At 42.2% G+C, this 19,130-nt stretch overlaps 1 protein-coding gene across 1 annotated transcript; it reads left to right on the top strand.

Moving 5' to 3' along the window:
• The first annotated feature begins 2,493 nt into the window (after positions 1-2,493).
• Positions 2,494-12,286, top strand: PLET1 (placenta expressed transcript 1). The gene is made up of 4 exons (XM_033121948.1): positions 2,494-2,740; positions 7,091-7,292; positions 9,727-9,788; positions 11,792-12,286. Exons 1-4 carry the CDS (start codon positions 2,557-2,559, stop codon positions 11,986-11,988), a joined length of 645 nt encoding a protein of 214 aa, XP_032977839.1. The 5' UTR covers positions 2,494-2,556; the 3' UTR covers positions 11,989-12,286.
• Positions 12,287-19,130: the final 6,844 nt, after the last annotated feature.

Here is a 19,130-nt window from a genome sequence, read left to right as displayed (position 1 = left end):
TTCTTTTGCATGAGGATATCCAGTTGTCCCGACACCATTTGTTGAAAAAACTATTCCTTCCCCCATCAAATTGTCCTGGCATCCTTATAAAAAATCAGTTGATCATAAACTTATGGGTTTATTTCTGAGCTGTTGTCAGCTCTATTCCATTGATCAATATGTCTATCTTTATGCCAATGCCACACTGTCTTGATTACTATAGCTTTGCAGTAAGTTTTTAAATTGGTAAGTGTGAGTCCTCTAAATTTGTTGTTTTTTTCAAGATAATTTTGGCTATCTGGGTCCCTTGTTACAGTTTTCAATGTACAAGTCTTGCATTTCTTTTGTTAAATGTATTCAATATCTTTACTGAATATCTTCAAGTTCACTAATACTTTCTTCTGCCAGCTCTAACAAGTCTGTTGTTACATCCTTCTCATGAATTTTTCATTTCAGTCTTTATAATTTTCAACTGCCACATTTCTATTTGGTTCTCTTTATCATCTCCAGTTCTTTATTAATATTCTTTATTTGATGAGACATCATTCTCATACTTTCCTTTCATTCATTAGACGTGGTTTCTGTTAGTTCTTTGAACATATTTATAATACTTTGTCTATTTAACATCTTTTTCTAATAAATCCAACTTCTGGGCTTCCTTGGGGACAGTTCCTATTAGTTGGGAGTTTTCTCCTGTTTATGGACCATACATTCTTGTTTCTTTGTATGTCTTGTAATTTTTTTGTTGAAAAGTGAACATTTAAAAATTATAATTGGCCATTCTGGACACCAGATTCCCTCCCAGGGTTTGTTGTAGTTCCCATTGTTTGTTATTGTTGGTCATTGCTGCTGCTGTTTGTTTAGAAATTTTTCAGAATTAAATCTTTAAAGCCTATATTCTTTATCATGTGTTCTATTTTTATTACATGTATTCTATTTCTATCACTGAAGGCTCTGCTCAGTTAGCTTAGGCAGCTAATGAATAGACAGAGGTTTTTCTCTAATGTCTTGAATCAGTAAGTCTCCCAACCTTTGCCAAATTCCTGTGTGTGTGTGTTTTGGGACATGCCTTCACTGATCAGATAAACAGTTTACAACTCTGCCTTAGCCTTAATTTCCTGTTTGTACAGAGGTAGAAATAGGAGATTAGGGATTTCTTGGGTCTTTCCCGGGCAAGTACATACTTGCACATGCACATGCCTTCTAGATTCCCAGGAATTTGTCAGAGCTTTTCAAAGGCCCCAACTAACATTTTATTCTCCAGTTTTCTCTTTTTCATTTTTTGCTCAGCTCCTTGTTCGTACCAATTGGAACCACTGCCTCAGGCAGCTACAATGTTAAAAAAAAAAAAAAATCCCACTCTTTATTTTTTAACAAATACCCTAGCAATAAGGCGTTTACACAGAGAACATTTTGAGTCAGGCCAAATAAACACAATCCCCGAGACTGCAGCTTTTATAGGCAATTTCCAGACAGGTCACATACTGACAATTCTCTGGGAATGAGGCTTTATGGAGAGCTCCAAACCCATCTGTCCCCTTCCATTGGCTGCCAGTTTGCTGGTCCTCGTGGCTACCATAGTTGCAAGGTTGTTGGTTTCTAAGGCTACCACAGGGTGAGGGGGTGGAAATAGAGCAAGTGAAAATGCCGTAATGCTTCCTGGGCTTAATGCGACTTCAGCCATTTTTCTTAAACAAATGCTCCTCAGATTGTTGGAAGCTTTTGGTTAATTCATAGAGTTCATAAAAAGTTGACTTTTGACCTTTTTTGCTAATGTTCTTGTTACTCTCGAGGAGTACATTTTTCAGAGATCCTTACTCCACTATTCTGTAAGTACTTCTCTAGAAAAAAAACATTTATAAATATCACACTGATTCAATTCTACATTTTTTTTCTTTCTATTCTATACATAGTAGACTACTTCTTCCCCCTTTTCTCCTTCAGTGAGTAAATCATAAAAATCAGAGAAGAGATATGAAAAACCATGTTTTCTGATTTTTTTATTTTTTTTTTGTAGTAGTAGTGTCCTTGTTCTATGTTGCTATGGAGGAAAGTATCAGGAGCAAGACAGACCAAAGCTGTTTCTTTCCAAAGAAATAAATAAATCCACAAGCACAATGTTTCTAGCTCTATGCTAGTCACAAAGGAACTGGGATTGGAGATATGTTCCATTAAGGAGAGTTGGAAATGGATACATAATGTTTTAAGAAAAGAAAGCTTTTATGCCTGAGTTACCTTCAGGGAGAAAAGTGGAGCTTCTAAATGGGCCAGGTATGTGATGATCACTCAACTCTGAATTTATTTTGCCAGCATTACACCTTTCTCAAGAGTTTTCTTCAAATAGCAGGTACTGAGCTGAATAAGATGCACAATAAATCCACGATCAGTACATTTTCCTTCTTGAGTGAAACTGGACTTGATAAAGAATCGTGGTGACAAATTCCAGAAGCCAGTTCATTTTAGGGCGGGGTAAGAGGAGGATTTGCAAGTGTGAGCTCACCCAGAAGCATATAAACAGGTGAGGCAGGTAGGTCTTAGCCAGTTCCAGGCCCCGCAATTTCCAAACAGATCAAGGCCATGGCCATCCTCGGTTCCACGCTGCTGCCGCTGGGGCTGTTTCCGTGTCTCGTAATGCTGTTTATTTCTGCCAGCTCTGCAAATGACAGTGACAGCTGCCTGCTCTTCATTCAGATCGTCCCCACCACTGCTCCAGGCATCAAGGCTAATCCAGATGTCTATGAAAGCGACACATTCTACACAAGTAAGTAGAAGCCATTCTCTCTGTTGTCTTTTTTCTCTAAGGGGAGTTAACCATAATTTTAGAATATAACTCTCCATCTCTGCTCTCAGTTACACATAATGTGTTTTTGACCTGGATGGGAACGGGGACAGAAAGAATGAGAATATGTGAGACAGTGGGTTGGGTGGGACTATTTCTGCATGTTCCCTGTGCCAACCTGAGCCACAGGAGTCCTTAAGTTCAAATGCCCAGGATAACTGAGCCCCAGCAAGAGCACACCTGCGGAAGGTTCCCTGACTTAAATAAAACGGGCATTTTTATTATTTTAAAGGATCATAATTGTTTCACAGTTTGTAGTCTTTTCACATCCATTGGATAAGAGTCCCACTGTGCATGACTGTATATTGCACAACTCCAGGTGGCACTGTTCACATTTAGTCCACGAGTGAAAATTTAGTGAGCAGGACAGGGAAAGTTTTACTATCCCACTTTATATAGGAGGAGCCTGAAGCCAAGGGAAATTAAATGATTTGCTCAAGGTCTCACTGTTAGTAAGTGGCAGAACTAGCTCTTAAATCTTGTTCTTTTCATTGCTAATCCAGTGCTTTACTTGGAGGTACCTAGTAATATTTGATAAATATCCCTTTGGGGATCAGCCAAACCTACAAGTCAAGGCAAGTGTTTTCTAATTACTTTCATAAAAACAACACGTAATATGGTGATTTACACGTATTCATGCGTTTAGCCCTCATAACAGCCTATTAGGTAGATTCCACTGTCATTCCTGTTTCATAGATGAGAAAACAGAAGTAGAGATCCTAGTGACTTGATCAGGTCACAGAGCTACTTAAATGGTGGAGCTGGGTGGGATATGAACCCGAGCATTTTATCCTTAGAGACTGCCCTTCACCAGTACACTATATACCCCTCCATTAGAGTAACGAGAGCTGAAACTTCTTACTATATTCTGGGTACTCTTCTAAGAGTCAATACTAGTATCTTCCCATTTTACAGATGAGAACTGAGGCACAGGGAAGTTTCAAGTTTTACCCAAGGTCACTAGTAAGTAACATAGCTAATATTTGAACCTAAATAACAGTCCAGCTTTGTTCAGCCGGGCTGTCCACCTTCATTCAGAGCCTGTCTTCTTATCGACTCTGTTATCCTGCCCCTCAGAGCTCTAACCAAATTCTGATACCCACACTCATGATCTACAGATTCCAGGCTTCAACGGGAGAATGACTTCAACAGGAGCCTGCCTCCACACATCCATGGCAGCTTGTACTTTTTTTTATTGTCTTCACGGGGACTGTCACTAAGTGCCTCGGTTGTGATATGGCTCACTCTGTCCTACTCGCTCAGGCAGTGGATCTTGTCCAACAGGGCACGGAAGAGAATCTTGTTATTCAAGATGAAGAGGTGGAAGGCACGTGTGACCTTATATATGGAGAAGGGCCTGGGGGGCGGAGGGGCTACTGCAAAAGAGATTACAGACCTCTGACTTAAGATAACATATCATGAGGTGAAGGATTTTGCTGCTGCAATGGAAGAAATGGAAACCTATCTTGTGAAGATGGGGAAGGGGGTGCAGATGGGGGAGATTGGGAGCCTTCTGAAAGTAGGAAGACAGGAGAGAGAAGAGTCAAAAGATAATCCATAAGATCCCTTAAAAGGGAAAGACCCCTTGAAAGGAGACATGCTGCGTGAAAGGGAAATCACAGGATTTAGAGGCAGTAGGCGGAGCAGAGGGAAAGGGAAGAATGAAAGGAACTAAGATTCAGGGAATGCCTACTACATGCAAAACCCTTCCCCAGACGGCACCTGATTTCACCTCAGAACAGAAATATGCTGTAGTCCTGGGATACACTGACTCACTATAGGAATGATTTAAGTTGAGATCAAAATCCCGTGCCCACAGAGGTGTGACGTGCCAGGCTCCACACCTAGAATTACAAAACAGTCTCCAGGATGTCCTTGGAGATTATCTTGCAGGACTGGGTGGGGACTCGGGGCTTTTAGGGAGATGAGTAAATGCCCACACAGGCCAACTACTTCTCCTTATTCTGATTTTGAAATTTTTTTAATTTCAGGGTTTATAAATTATACGATTGACCAATGTCGACCCTGGTAAGTCATGTATAAATAGCTTGGCAGGCCTCAACACACAATGCAGCTCAGGCAATATCTTAGAACAGGTTCCCTGGGTCTGTCTTCATATCATTGAAAGAAACCCATGATACAGTACCATTTATGTTAAGACTGCTGGGTAAACGTCTGCCTCCACTTTTACTACTATGGGCAATAGGGATGCAACTTGCCTGCCTTTTCCCCCGAACCTTCAGCTTTTAAGGGCACTACACAACACTGGATGCACAACTTTGTAAATCAATCAGTTAGTAGTTAGTACAAAGTACCCTCCAGGTGCCCAGCACTGGGTTGGCCAGATACTGACACAGATGAAATCACAGTATATAGTACAAGCCAGAATGTAATTAAGCACTCAAGTTTACAGTAAGAAACATAAATGTTTCAGGAGTGAGAGGGAAAGAGGGCTGAACTGGCCTGGAAGTAGGACATAAGCAGGATCTCGGAGAGTAAGGGGGATGGCATGCGTGATGAGAACGAAGTGAGTATTCACACAGGCAGCCAGACATGAGCAAAGGCAAGGGGCAGGTGGAAGCCAAGTGTGTCTGCAGAGCCAGAGGAAGACTGGCTGCCCCTAGAGAGGTGGCACACACAGCACCGTGAGCTAGTTAGAGGGTCATGAAAGCCATGTGCTGGCTACTGGAATTGACAGGAGAACTATAAAAGCGGAAATGTTTAGATGCTCTAGAGAGAAGGACACTTTGAAGGTTTTGGAAAAGAGTGTCTCCTGACGGAAGTGTTGTATATGGAAGTCTGATCTGACCGCAGCCTGAAAGGAGAACTTAGAAGTCAGAAATCCAAATAATACAGATGCCTAGGAGAGAAGAAAAGAGGACATAAGCCAAAGTGAGAGAGGGAAGGTAGAAGAAAGGACAGATGCAAGAGCGTGCCACAGGAGACCTGATAGACTTGATCGCTATCTGGATGATACCATCACTTGTCACATCTAGGACAAATGTCAGGTTCTCACCGAGCAAGTCAGGGCCCATGGGATCTGGCTCAGCCCACCTTCCTTGGCAAAGACAAACAAATAGAACAGAGAAGTATTTTGTGCTACAAACAATAACAATAACAACTGCAATTTATCTAACACCCACCAAGTGGGTGTTTGCATTCTTCTCTTTACTCCTCCGTATTGTGATCTCCATATAGTAAGGGATAATGCCATTTTCCCCAGACCTACAGCCAGGCTTGCTATTACAAAGTGGGCATTCAATAAATATTTGTGGACTGAGCGATGAAGAATAAGGAAACTGAGACTCAGAGTTGAAATGACTTCGTCCTAAATGTTAGAGCTGGAATTCAAAACCAGGACTGTCAGATCCTGTTGTGCTACATGATCGGTTTTCTTTGTTTTGTGAAGAAGTCTCCGAAGGAACTGTGAGTGGCTGAGAGGGCCCCAGAGAACACCTTAGCATTGAGGAATTCATTCAGAAGGGATCTTCTAAGGGAGGAAATGGACAGACTGAAATATTCTCTTGAAATTCCCTCCCCATTACTCAACAGAACGCTGAAATTAACAAGTGGGATTAACAAGTGTCAGGGGGGTCTCCTGTGAGTGCATGGCTAGGCTAGGTCACGGGAGAAGACTCACCTAAGTGGAGAAGGTCAGGGAACCCAAAGGGTTATTGGACAGGTAGCTGGATTAGGGCTCCTGGGGTTCAGAGGTCCCTCTTCCCTCACCCTCAACAACAGAAACCAAGAGCTTCAGTATTTATAGGACCAGGAAATGGGCTTCACTTTGACTTGGAAATAATATTCCCAATTTTCAGGAAGTACTTGCCAGGGGTTCCACCCTTTCTCATGCATCAACCTGTAACCTCCCCACACTCCACTTCCTGAGAGAAGGGCAGAGCAGGTTTATTCCCTCATCTGACAGATGAGAACCAGGCTCAAGAAGTTAAGAGCCAGGCTGGAATCTCACCCAGCGCCAGAGTATATGTCTCCTTTTGTCCACCTTTTACTGTAGAAAATTTAGAAAACACAAAAAAATACTAGGAAGAAAATTAAAATCATCTGTAATCCCACTACCAAGAATTCACCACAGTTAATATCTTGATGTCTTTCCTTCCAAACTTTTTTCAGTTTCTTTTACAAAATTGGGGCCACACTATATAGACATGCTATTTGTAACTTCCTTTTTTTCACACTAAATTTTGGCTTCATGACCCTCATCCCTTGTCTTAGTGCATAGATGGCTGATTGTTTCCTTGTCATTTCTCACAGTATCAGTTCCTGTGAATAACAATGTCAGCTCTGTAGTCCTGCGAGCAGTGGACATGAACAACAACTCATTAGGCGTATGGCACAACGCAGACCGGGATTGCAACAGCAGCAGCTTGTATCACATGAAGGACTCACACAGCACACTCCTCAGGGCCTACTGGGAATCTCCTCATTCCGCGAACGTAACTGCAGTCAAGATACAGTAAGAACCTACCTGTATATGATTTGCTTTGGGCTTTTACAATTTCCTATTGTGTTTCTGCAATTTTACACTGATCTTGGAGGACTCAAATACAATCCAAATATGATGTGGAGAATTAAGTACTCATACTCCTTTTCTGTACTTATACACCATTCTTTGTCCTACCTTTTATCTATAGGCGTATACACACATACACATACACACCAGCTATGCTTGACATTAACAGAAAGAACTGGTGTTAAAGAAAATCAGAACTAGACAGTAAGGCAAAATGAATGAATTAATGAATCCATACATAAAGTAAATGACGGATTTTATTCAGGACTATCGCAATAGGAGAAAAGAGACCTCAGCATAGAGCCGGGCTCAATTCTGAATACAACATGGGCAAGTGGAGATTTATAGCCAAGGAGAAGGTGGGGGTCAGTGGATGGAAAATTACTGAGAGGAAACATCAAGGCCTGTAAGGGGGATTCTGGCTGAACTGGCCTAACAGGATTATTTCTAAAGGGAGGCCAGGGTGACCAGACGTCACCTTGGGGATGGGAGATGAGGAACCCAATCAGACATTAAGGGTGACCAGATAGCGAGGGTAACAGGTTCTTGCTAAACTGACTTAGCAGGGCTCTTGCTAAAACTGGATTTTACAAGCAAGTACACAGATGGGCATAGGAGAACTTTTGGGAGCCTGACTAAAGTTTGGTCAAGCAAAGAATCCTTGTCACTGGGCATCCTGTTTGCTTCAAATTCTTTGTATTCAAACTGGAGAATCATCTTTTAAAACATAGACTCATTCTCGAAATGGCTTGCTAACAGAAAGTGTGATGACTGTGTAATAAACCTGACTTCCTAGTATCACACCAGATGGACACACTCTCATTCCGAGGTGAGCTCAACTGGGGGCTCACATTGCACTTTAACAAAAACACTTCCTCACAGCTAGGGACTTGTTGTCAAGTTTACTTTAGAAACCAAATGTTTGAGAGGTCTTTACAGTTTTGGACTGCTGTTTTGTACTGAAAGGACAGGTCTGACCATCAGGCCATGTTCACTGTGAACAGTCACCAAGTCTCTGTGGACAATAGCGGTGATGATGCTGTCAAGCCGTCCCGCCTCACCCGCCATGGCCTGCGCCTGCTTGGACCTCGCTGGCTCCCACAGAGTGACTTGCAAGGGCTGCTATAATCCAGCCTCACGACTAGAAGTCAGCCAAAACTAAATAGGGCAATGACTTTCCTTTCATCTCACTTCCTTAAAGCCTCCATACTCCATGTGACAACAGATAAAAGACCAGGCAGTGACAATCTGCAACAGAAACAGTCCATTCCCACTGACAGTGTGGTCTCCTGACCCTTTCCATCTCACACCCAGCTATGATGCACTGGCTTCTCTGCCTGTTTACAGTGTACACAGATGGTCTTGGTCAACAAGGCTGACAAGGTGAGGGGAGCAGCACAGATGATGAGGGACATGGAAAGCAGGGAATTCCACTGTGTTGGATAGGGCACAAAATGGATGTGACGAGGCCCCCAGCCACGCACTTTTACAGTGAGGGTTGATGAGGCAAGGCTTATACAGAAATAATTACTAAGGCTAAACATCACATCCTCGAGAAAGCATTTCCTAAACTCCCAGATAAGTTCCGGCTCCCCATTATTCACTCTCACACCTTCCACTGCTTCATCAGAGCACATGTCACCACTGTGGTCAATTACTTACTTCTTTAGTTGATTATTCATTTAAAATCTGTCTCTCTGAAGGGACTGTACGTGCCACAAGTGTAAGAGCCATGCCTGTCTGGTTCACCACTGTCCCCTCAGCTCCAAGCATAGCGATTGGCTTGGTAGTACACGCTCATTAATTAATTGTTGGATATATGAACAAGAGACTAATATAATAATGGACCCACTAACATAAGAACAACAGACCAAGCTCTACGGATCATTTCATGCACATTAAGCACCTAATATGTGTCAGTCACTATTGCTAACAGAACCTGCTCTCAAGGAGCTGGTCCTCTATTGGGAGGTGAGGCTCATAACAAGACGATGCAGTCGAGGGGCCTGTCTCTGAGGGAGATCTGTCTGAGTTAATAACAGGGTGAACAGTCTCACAGAGTTCCTTTTAAATCTGTGGGCAGATGTGGCCCAGATGGATGTTATATCACCAGCCTGCGGGGAGTTAAGGGTGGTGAAGTTAGTTGGGGTGGGGTTGGACATTATCTTCTCTGGAGCAAGACCATGGAGGATCTTATTTAAGACAATATAGAGCAGACCAGTATTTGATGATCTGCTAATTGTGCTGTAGAGAAAGTAAGCACAAAAGGAATTAAGAGGCTGGGATCCTCTGGAAAGGCAGAAATGTGAGCTGAATTTGTGAATTCCATTGCTGAAGTCCTCACCATTATCTAATCGCACTGATTCACCCTCTGCAGAGCCTTCACTATCAGTTTCCACAGAATGGCTACATTTTCTTCTCTGACACTGAAAAAACGAGGTAAGTTCCTCTGCATTCCATTTACATACCCAGCAGTGAAGTCCATTAGCCTGGAAAATTACTTTGTGGGTGCCCTAGAAAAAGTCTTCTAATCATGCGTTACCAAAATATCAGTTGAGCCTTCTAGCACCTTGAGATCTACATAAGATTAGCTCAACCGCTTATCCTACACCTTGTACACTACAAAAGCCATCCCCAAGATGTCTGCCAAGTCCCCAGGGCATTCTAGTCTCACAGTCACCCCCCCCCCCGTGGCTCCAGAATCCTGCTTCCTCAGATGTTTCTATTCAACACCACATAGACACCAACATGAAAATCAGCTCCTTCCTCAATTTCCACAAAGACTTCCCACTCACACAAAGCCTTAATAGATACAGTAGACTTTATAGGGAGGAGGGGGCCGATTTGCACAAAGAAGGGTTGAAAGCATAGAAATACCAAATATTTCATAGTTCTCAGAGTGGCCTTTGGCCACCACCATTACCATCAGGAATTCGCACTGGTCTTTCACAGGCTGTAGTCCCCACCTTCAAACCATCCTGAGGCTCCCTGCCCTTCTTTCCCATCTCTCTGTCCCCTTCCTTCTCTCACCTCCCTTGAAGGAGCTAAAACAAATTCAAGAAACTGAGGTTCAGAAAAGATAGGTAACTTGCCTCAGGCCACACAGAAAGTAAATGGCAAAACTAGGACTTAAATTCCACATCTTATAGATTTTACACTTTCTTTAGACTTACATCAAAACTATAAAGACAGTCTTTTTTTTTTTTTTTTTTTTTTTTTAATGAAGCGTTTAAATACAAAGCTCAACCAAGAACAAGAAACATTAGTCTTTCTCAGTGTCCGGATAACAGGTCTTCAGGAGTCCCAAAACACTGAAATACATCTACCATACTGCCCACTTTCCTGCCCGTCATACACTGCAAATGTAGTCAAAAGGAATATCTATTTTCAACAATGAATTTGAAAATGAATATGCCTAATGAAACTATTGTATGAAAGCCTTAACTGTTTCCTTGGTAGTTTTTCCTCTGAAAAGATTGGATGCTATTTTCTTTCTCAAGGACATTTTCGAGATGAACACTGGTAGAAATGCTAAGAAAGAAGGAAAAAAAGAAGTTTGTTTCTAGTCAGGACTCCTTAGCTCCATGCTAATAAAAGCCAGTTGTAAAAAGAAAAAGAAAGTGGTTTTGTCAGATTTTCTGACTCAGTGAGATGCTAGAGAAACATTTTCCCTGGGGAAATGCTAAGTAAGACAATGCCACAGAACCTAAAGGCACCTCAGGGAAGTCAGAAGAATGTATGGCCTAAGCAAATCACTGGACATTTCCCTTCTACCTTATAGTCCCCACTGTGGTCCACTCAGATCCTTGGAGGTATCACAGCCAAGCTCCAGTTTTTCCAGGATCAGACACCTCCCACCCCCCAGGGCTGGCCTGGCTTTCTCTGCTCCTCAGCCAGGCAACCTCAGAAAACAAATGTGTGGTCATATCCCTACATGGGAAAATGACCAGTGCCTCAGAAACCACAGAGATTCAGGGGATTGGATGGTGCCTCTTTCCGCTTACTTTAAAGCAGGAATAGCCACCCTCAGATCTGGATGGTATCTAGTTCTTACAAGCTTTATACGCAACCTTTGAAATTAGCAAGAAAAAAAATAAAATTTGTGCCATTCTGGATATTTGCACTGATGGATCTAATACAATACTAAGGATCCTTGAGGGCCGACAACCCATCCAACAAATTAAGTAGTTACATAAATTAAGTATAAATTCCTTCCCCCATAGGACTGGGTAGATCTTAAGGGTAGAGAGTGTTCCTTACTGATGTTTTGCTCCTTGGTATTCTCTACCCCCGTTTTCCCCCTCCTCCACACACTTGGCCCTTCAGACATGCTTATTAAATTTTGCTCATGAACTCTGGCTCCAGTGTTCCATCAGGTTAGCCTCATTTCTCTCGTGCCCATCCACCACCCAGCAGAAGTTCTGATGCCATTTATTTTTCAGCAATGACCACAACGTCACCCTTCACGATCTCCACGACCAGGCCACCCAATACCCGTGTCCTACCCACAACCCGAATCCTAAACCCAACCTCAACCCTAACCACAAGCAGCAGCGTGGCCAGCGGGATCTTCCTCAGCCCCATCGCAGATGCCCTTCAGATCCTGCTCGTCTTTCTCACCAGCAAACTCCTCTTCTAGAAGGAAGCTAGGGGAACAATTGTTCCTGCCTCCGCTGCCCCCTCCTACGTTCTATTCCACGCCAGTGCTCCAACATGTGTGTAAATGAAGGCTTTTTGTTCTCAAATGTACAACTCTACTGCCACTGCTTTGGACCAAAAAGGAGACTTGGTTGAGGGTAGCCAGTCCACTCACTGGTGAACTTGGGGCACACAGATATTCAAGTGGATCTTTCAGGACACAAATTAGGCTTTTTGTAATTGCTGAGAACTGGTCTGGTGTAGCCTGGAATTCTGGCTCTAGGTTTATGTTGACAGCCAATTCCTCTGTGTTCCCGAGTCTTTGTGGGAAGAAAAATTCCTTACTTTCAAGATGATCTCAGATTTCTAACCAAACCCACTCAGGTTAGAAGAGCTTCTGTGACTCATGTGACTCCATAGGGAAAGGAGAAAAGCCCTCATGCTGATGGCAACACCAGTAGCATTTGAAGGGCAAGAAATTAGGAACGTACCATGTCTGAGCAGCCAAGGATAGGGACAGGTTGTGGCATAAAGGCATTATTTTCTATGTCAACCAAATAAACTATATTTCAAACAAGAATAATGAATGTATCACATTAAAATGTCTTTAATCATTAACTTAAAATATAGAGAATGTTATCTAGTTGTTTTTTGTTTTTTTTTTTTAAGATTTTGTTGGGGAAGGGGAACAGGACTTTATTGGGGGAACAGTTGTGTTTTTTTGGGTTTTTTGTCCCCGCCGCCCCTCAGGACCCATCAGCTCCAAGTCAAGTTGCTATCCTTTCTATCTTAGTTGTGGAGGGCACAGCTCAGCTCCAAGTCCAGTTGCCGTTTTCAATCTAGTTGGGGGCGGGGAGGAGGCAGGGCGCCAAGTCAAACCGGCAACCTTGTTGAGAGCACTGTGTTCTTAACCAACTGAGCCATCCGGCCGCCCCCGAGAATGTTATCTAATTTTATTCATTTATGTGAGCATTCAAAAATTAATAGAATGGTGAGAGTGTATGTTTTCAAGGCCAGCTCTAAGGGTAAAATTTTCTCAATTTTAATTTCCCTCAAGTGCAAACTGGTCATTTTCCCTCTAACGGTAATTTCCACTAAGAGAAATGGACAAAATATTTAAATTATTCTTCATATAATGTAAAACCAAAAGAAAGCATGGTATTTCCTGTAATAACCAACAAAGTTTTCTTTTAATAATTATACTAAATTCCAGGATGCCGACATCCGGTGACTGGCCTTCTCAGGGACAGTTTCCATCAATTTCTTTTTTTTTCCCCCTGTAATAGGCCATACTTTCCTATTTTGTAGGTCTTTTATTTTTTTGAAAACTGGACATTTTAAATTTTGTAATGTGGTAGCTGTGGAAATCAGATTCTCCCTTCTCCCTATGGTATGCCGTTGTTGCTTGTTGAAGGGGGCAGTCACCCATTTTTTTAGTGACTTTTCTAAACAGTTTTTACATTCTTGTGTGTGGCAACTGAAGTCTCTTTCCTGTTATCGCAGCAGTCAGCCAGTGACCCGATTTTCTTAAATGTCAAAAGTTAGCAGCCTCTTTCTTCATTAAGCATTCCCCTAATAGATGTGAAGTTCTTAAAAATTAGATTCCGGAGTTCTGAAAAGGTTGACTCTGACAGTTTTTGCCAGCTTAATAGTTGTTCGGTGGCAGGACCAATTCTTGGAGCCCCTTGTTCCACCATTTTCTGTGACATCACTTGAGGCTACTATTAGTATCTGCCAGGCACTGTGCTAAGCACTTTACATGCATTGTCTCACTGAATGCTCATAACAACCCTTTAAGATACAGCCACTTTACTGATGGGGACACTCAGGAAGAGAGAAATCATTTGCCCAAAGTCACTCAGTGAATAAGTAGGAAAGCTGGGTTTAAAGAGTGTGGTCTATGCCACTTCAGAGCCTGCACTCTTAACCAGGACACGCTAAGGGCTCCTTGAGCAGCTCCTGAATCACCTGAGATGCCCTGAGACAAGTGGCTCCCTGGGTCATATGACAAGGACAGGGGATAGGTGTCCCTTGCAGACACAACAAGCAGGCTACATGCCCCACCTCTCTGCTGCCATCTCCAAGAGAAACTGCAGTGAGTCCTGACTCAACAAGCTAGAAACAAGTTTCATATTTATCTTTAATGGTGCAACCTGGCCCCCTCATTGTTGCAACCTGGCAACAATCTCATGTTCAATGTGAAAGGTGTGATAAATATCGCAGCCCCAGCAAAAATACTCTCTGAAGCTGGAAAACTTTTAGACTCAAAGAAGTCTGGGTAGCTGAGTTCAGACATGCGGTACAGAGGCAGCTGAGTAAGACTGCTGGATTAGGAGGCAGGGAACCTGTTATTAATAAATTCCAGTGCTGTTGCGAAGTAGAAAGGTGGCCTTAAACAAGTGGCTTTGCCTTCTGCCTCAGTTTTTTTCATGTTAGGTAAAGGGCTGGTGCAGGTATCTCAGCCCTCTTCCAGGTCTCAATTGTGATTTTTCTGTCATAGCCAGACCCTAGTTCAACGGGTCTAGTCAGAAATGGTAAGTAGGTGTTCTCTTAATGCTGTATTTGACTGACAGAGGCTGCTGGGAGCACTGTTACGAAGGGTTCTGAAGCAAAATCCAGGCTCAGAAATAGTGGTGCACTCAATAGGTGTTATCTTCCTTGGGCTCAGGAGGCAGGATTGAAGCAGCACAGGAATTAAAGACTCCAGGTATTTGCCATCCTTGGTCACTCCTTAGGTGAGTCCAGTAAGTGGCAAGCAGGGTGGGTGGCAGAATAAGAGTAAGGATCTACAGAAATACACATAGGCACACTCTCAGGAATAGCTAATCCTGATCCTCAAATTTGTCATCAACCTCCTGATCCTAATAGAAAACCGATACACCAAAAGGAAAAAAAATGCACACAGGCACTGCAAGGAAGCCCACAGGCTATAACCTCACTCATGCACAGTAAGGAGAGGAACAACAGAATGTTTGTCACTCCCATACTCACTTGTCCAACCTTGCTTTTTTTCAATTTTTTTCTTTTTCTTTTTTTTTTTAACAACCTTGTTCTTCTTATATTGTTTTCTTGTTTGCAGTTTCATGTTTTGTGAATGCAATGCATTCTTATTCTGTTAGAAGCAGCAATTGCCTACCCATCATAATTCATTCTGAGAAAGTAGGAAAGAAAATTGATGTCTTGCAAATCCCATTACCTCAAAAGTCTCAAACCTGGTCAATGATCCAACCATAACACCAACCATTCAGAGCAGGAAAAAATTCAGAACAGGCAGAAAATTTAGACAGTATCTTACTGTCTGTCAATACCCACATTACTTTGTAAAGTAAATGTTGAAAATATTACTAAGTAAAGCTTTATTATTTCATAATAGAGATAGCTTGGTGATTATTTTTAAAGGCTAAACTCTGAAGCTAGACCGCCTGGGTTCAATTTCATTTGATTTAGCCCCTTATTAATTGTGGGACCTTATAAAGTTACTTAACTTCTGTGTGCCTTGGTCTCTTTATCTATAAAATGGGGAGAAAACTGCAGCTACCTCATAGGTTGTTGTGTTGATATTAAATCAGTCAATATAAATAAAGCACCTCGAACAGTACCTAGCACCAAGTAAGCACTATATACGTGTAATTATTTAATGCCTAAAAAAGCATCACAAATGATACACTGATGTATAAGAAAGTCAAATATTACAACAATATAAATATGTGCAAATAAAGTGGTGCCTATAACAGGGACTATAATTACTAATTTGCAACTGCTGTAACAAATGGCTAATGTCTGACTTTCCACAATTTTTCTCCCTCCAGCCCTACCACCACCTCCATCCTTCAAGCTTCTAAGCAGAATGTCTTCTAGCCTTCAGGGTCAGCTCCTAGGCTCTCTGTCTTCCCAGAGAATCTGAATAATGGCTAAAGGAGTTAAATTATTCTATGGAATAAGGAGTTGAGTCAGGAGAGTGGGTGGGGGAAGAAAGAGTAAAAATAAAATTTGGGTTGAGTATTGTGGGGGCTGAGATAGAAAGAAGCTTTCAGCCTCTGTAGACGGAAAGGACAGCCTAGAAGATTTCCCAAACCTACTCTCAGTTACAAACTGGTTGACAAGCAGGATATCAGCTCCCGCTCCCCACATAAGAATGCAGGACGTGGTGAGGCCAAAAAGGAACACCCACGGAGCCATAGGTAGGGGAGTCACACCACTATAGTCTCGCTGGCGGCTGGGTTGGAGACACAGGAAGCAGGAGCCACACTATCCGCAACCTGCCGTCCACTTCTCTCTGCCAACCAACCCCACTTGCTAGCTGCAATCCGCCGTGCTAACTACAATCCGCGCTTGCCAGCCACAATCTTGCTAGCCCCCATTTTCTGCTAGCGTAGCCACAGCCGTTATATTAGTGGCCAATGGCTCACTGGTTACAGCTGACGACCAACTAGCCACAGCTGATGGCCGTCCAATCACAGTTGATGGCCATTTACTACCTGAGCCAGCACCTTTCCACGTGAGGCCGAGAGCCTGGAAACTGCACTCCTGGCTCTGTCCCCACACCAAACAGGCTTAGGTTCAAATCCCAGCTCTTTCACTTACTGAGTGACTCTGAATAAGATTCTTAATCTCCTTAAACCCGATTCCTTGCCAGTGAACCAGAACTAAGACCTGCCTTAGGGAGTGTGGTGACTGAGACACAAGACTAAGGGCTGGCATAATGTTAATTCACAACAAGCCAACAAGTGCCAAAAACCACAAGTTACTTAACTGCACAGACATCAACACAATCTCCTATGAGGGTGGAATATATTACACCCCACAACCTGATTAGGGTGCACTTTTTTCCTCTTCAAAACAGTTTCCACCTTCAAGATGGAGCCTTGACTTTCCCCCTTGTACTTTAAGGGTTATTATAGCAACAAATCGGGCCCTTGTTTGCTGAAGAACACACATCGCCTCAGTGTTGCCACAGAGGTGTTCAGTTCTGCGTTCCACAGGAACCCTGTTTTCAGAGGCCAAAAAGGTGGCATGATCAAAAGCGTTCTCTGCAGGACCAGCTGAGGCCCTCTCTGCCTGGGTCAACGTACTCCCCTCAGGCCGGGACATAACTATGCACCCATCTCCACTGTTCCTCCTGCTATAAAGGGAGCATCTTGTCAGTGAGCCCCGGAGTCAGGGCCGCGAACAATGATGGTGTGGCCTTGAGGACGGTAGTTTACTGAAAGACCCCTGATTCAGAATTCTTGTTTTTCTTAAATTAGTAGCAGGGGACTAAAACAAATTTTACCCACAAACGAAAATGGAAAGATCCAGGAAGCTAAAGTTAGCCAGATAAACAGGTTTGGAGGAATACTTAGGGGATTTTATTTTATGATGTTCTCTAACCTGAAGCACATAAAGAACAACATCAGGTTCAATGAGTTCTTTAGAGACGGCAGGCACTTTCATTCATTCAATAACTAATTATTCAGCACCTGCTGTGTAGCAGGCACTGGGCTAGGTCCTCGGGAAACAAGACTGAATAAGACAGACAAATTTATAAAAAACCTCACTCAACTCAACTGCAAAAAAACAAACTCAATTAAAAAATGGGCAGAGGACATGAAGAAACATTTTTCTAAAGGGGACAGACAAACGGCAAACAGACATGAAAAAATGCTCAACCTCACTAATCAGTAGAGAAATGCAAATAAAAATCACAATGAGATACCACCTCACTTCGGTCAGAATGTCTATCATCAGTAAATCAACAAACAACAAGTGCTGGCGAGGATGTGGAGAAAAGGGGTCCCTTGTGAACTGTTGGGGGATTGCAGATTGGTGCAGCCACTATGGAAAACAATACGGAGGTATCTCAAAGAACTGAAAATGGAACTACCTTATGATCCAGCAATTCCACTCCTAGGTGTCCATCTGGAGAAATCCAAAACACTAATTCGAAAAAAATTTATGCACCCCTATGTTTACTGCAGCACTATACACAATAGCCAAGACATGGAAACAACTGAAATGCCCATCAGTAGACGACTAGATTAAGAAACTGTGGTACATTTATACAATGGAGTATTACGCAGCCATAAAAAAGAAAGATATCTTACCATTTGCAACAACATGGATGGACCTAGAGAACATTATGTTAAGTGAGCTAAGTCAGACAGAGAAAGACAAATACCATATGATCTCACTTATATGCGGAATCTAAAGAAAAGAATAAGTGAATGAACTAATCAGAAACTGTTTTGGAGACATAGAGGAAAAACTGAGGGTTGCTAGATGGAAGGGGGGTGGGGATAAGGGAGAAGGTGAGGGGATTAGAAAACAGTCAGTAACCACAAGATGGCCACGGGGTTACAAAAGTCAATTTGGGGAATGGAATCAATAATGTTGTAAAGATTTTGTAGGGTATCCAATGGACACTTGTTTCATTAGGAAGACCACCTCAGGGATGACGTAGATGCCTGATCACTGCACTGTACACCTGAAGCTGAAGGATAATGAATGTCAACTACAATTATATACATATATATGGTTACAAGAAGCGGAGTACAGCATTAGGAATACAGACACTGGAAATGTAATAGCTGTATGCGATGTCAGAGGGTAGTGGGTAGGGGAAGGGGGGTTATCACTGTGTGAGGGATATAAATGATAAATGTCTAACTATTACATTGTTTTGTACACCTGAAACTAATAAAATAAAAATAAAACCCTTTGCACTTAAATAAAAAAAAAAAGACAGTCAGGGTTCTGACCCTAATGAAAATAAACTAGTAAGCAAATCAATAAGACAAAAGGAAACATATATATATATATGTTTATATATAAAATATATATATATATATATAAAATATATATATATAAATACATATATATATATATTTTAAATCTGCAAGATAAGGAGTGCATAGGTATTATAATAAAAAGTAACAGGATTTCTACCTATACAAGGTGATCAAGAGGGCAACATTTAGACTACGATCTGAAGAGTGATAGGTTTTACGAAGGGGCAGGGGATAAGCACAGCATTCCAGGCAGAAGGGCATCACGAGAGAAAAATTCTAAAATGCCTTGAATTAAATTACAGCAGGCTGGATGAAGAGATAAGGAAGATTAATCAGTTAACAGCTGCAGACTGAAATCAACAAGACTCACATTCCT

The sequence above is a fragment of the Rhinolophus ferrumequinum genome, chromosome 11 (genome assembly GCF_004115265.2).
Source record: "Rhinolophus ferrumequinum isolate MPI-CBG mRhiFer1 chromosome 11, mRhiFer1_v1.p, whole genome shotgun sequence".
NCBI classification, from domain to species: Eukaryota; Metazoa; Chordata; class Mammalia; order Chiroptera; family Rhinolophidae; genus Rhinolophus; species Rhinolophus ferrumequinum.
This window is presented reverse-complemented; position numbering and strand designations above follow the sequence as displayed.

Bases quoted from the DNA above. Each gene is read 5' to 3' on its own strand.
- PLET1 (XM_033121948.1), top strand. From the start codon at position 2,557: ATGGCCATCCTCGGTTCCACGCTGCTGCCGCTGGGGCTGTTTCCGTGT. The intron at 2,741-7,090 runs GTAAGTAGAAGC...CATTTCTCACAG, and splicing joins AAGCGACACATTCTACACAA to TATCAGTTCCTGTGAATAAC. The intron at 7,293-9,726 runs GTAAGAACCTAC...CACCCTCTGCAG, and splicing joins GTAACTGCAGTCAAGATACA to AGCCTTCACTATCAGTTTCC.